Source organism: Arachis duranensis, chromosome 4 (assembly GCF_000817695.3).
Source record: "Arachis duranensis cultivar V14167 chromosome 4, aradu.V14167.gnm2.J7QH, whole genome shotgun sequence".
Taxonomy (NCBI): Eukaryota; Viridiplantae; Streptophyta; class Magnoliopsida; order Fabales; family Fabaceae; genus Arachis; species Arachis duranensis.
In genome coordinates this window covers 7,990,065-7,991,278 of record NC_029775.3, presented here as the reverse complement: position 1 = coordinate 7,991,278, position 1,214 = coordinate 7,990,065, and the positions used below count along the sequence as shown (strand labels likewise).

General features: G+C 24.5%; 1 protein-coding gene across 1 annotated transcript in view; it reads right to left on the bottom strand.

The window, feature by feature from the left end:
- LOC107483130 (probable LRR receptor-like serine/threonine-protein kinase At3g47570) overlaps positions 1-1,214 on the bottom strand; it is a 6,930-nt gene that overhangs the window by 4,274 nt on the left and 1,442 nt on the right. Inside the window, exon 2 of the mRNA XM_016103750.3 lies at positions 751-1,113. Coding sequence (XP_015959236.1) covers positions 751-1,113 — 363 coding nt within the window. The remainder of the gene's footprint in view (positions 1-750; positions 1,114-1,214) is intronic.

Below are 1,214 nucleotides of genomic sequence, written 5' to 3'. Positions count from 1 at the left end.
ATACTAGGTAAGATTTTTTAATTTAATGTTAAAATAATATACATTGATATCCAAAAATAATTATTAACAAAAATTTTAGTAAAATCACAATTTAATAATTAAAAAATTATTGAAAAATAGGTATCTTAGAAAAAAATAATTTAACTATTAATTTTTTTGAAAATATTTCGTTAAAAATACAATTTAATTAATAAAAGAATAATTTATTAAAGGATATTTTGGTAAGCAAAATTTAATGATAAAAAATAAAATTTTTGTTAATGGATATTTTTTCAAAAAATAATTTATTTTTTTTTTCATAAAAAATGGATAAAGTTAACATTATTAACACAAAAAATTTAAAATGGATTAAAGAGGAGGTTTTTTAAAAGTTAGAAGGGAGAAAAATGTACATTTATAAAATAGAGGGGAGGGGAGTGACATTTTAGCATCTCGCAGGGGAGGGGAGTGACATTTTCTCTTAAATCTTTATACTATCAGAATTTAAAATTTAAAGTTTAGAGATAAAAAATCGAAACTATATTAGATGAGATAATCAACTATATTATTGGTATAGAAAATAATTTTACATTGTCAATATATTCAGATATATAAAATTTGTACAATAAATAACATTGATAAAATATCTTTTGCACCTTTCTTTAATATGCGATGCCTTGTTTTGGAAAAAAAAAATAACAAATAAATATTTCAAATAATAAACTATATGTTATATATACTTGGATTGAATTATTTGGTGTTTGAACGTACCTGTTAAATTGTTGTTGTTAAGACTTAAGGTTTGAAGCATAGATAAGTTGCCGATATCACTTGGTAGGTGTCCGTAAATTCTATTGTTGTCCATATTCAGAAATTTGAGCTTCCTACATTGATGCAAACTTGATGGAATTTCACCGAAAAATGAATTTCCAGAGGTGTCAAGAAATTCAAGCATTGGGAACGCATGGCACAAATCCCATGGAAGAGAGCCAGTTAGGTTATTGTAAGAGAATCTAATCTGCCCAAGATTTGAGATATTGAAAAAGGATAATGGTACGTTGCCTACAAGATTATTCTTGCTCAAATCTATACTTCTTAATTGTGATAGATTCCCAACATTTTGAGGAATGCTTCCTAAAAGAAAACAAAAGAGTTAGCTTAGTCATAGGCTTTGGGTGAGTTTTTAGAAAAATATAGTCTTTTTAAATGATTTTTTAAAAAAAAAATATTTAAAA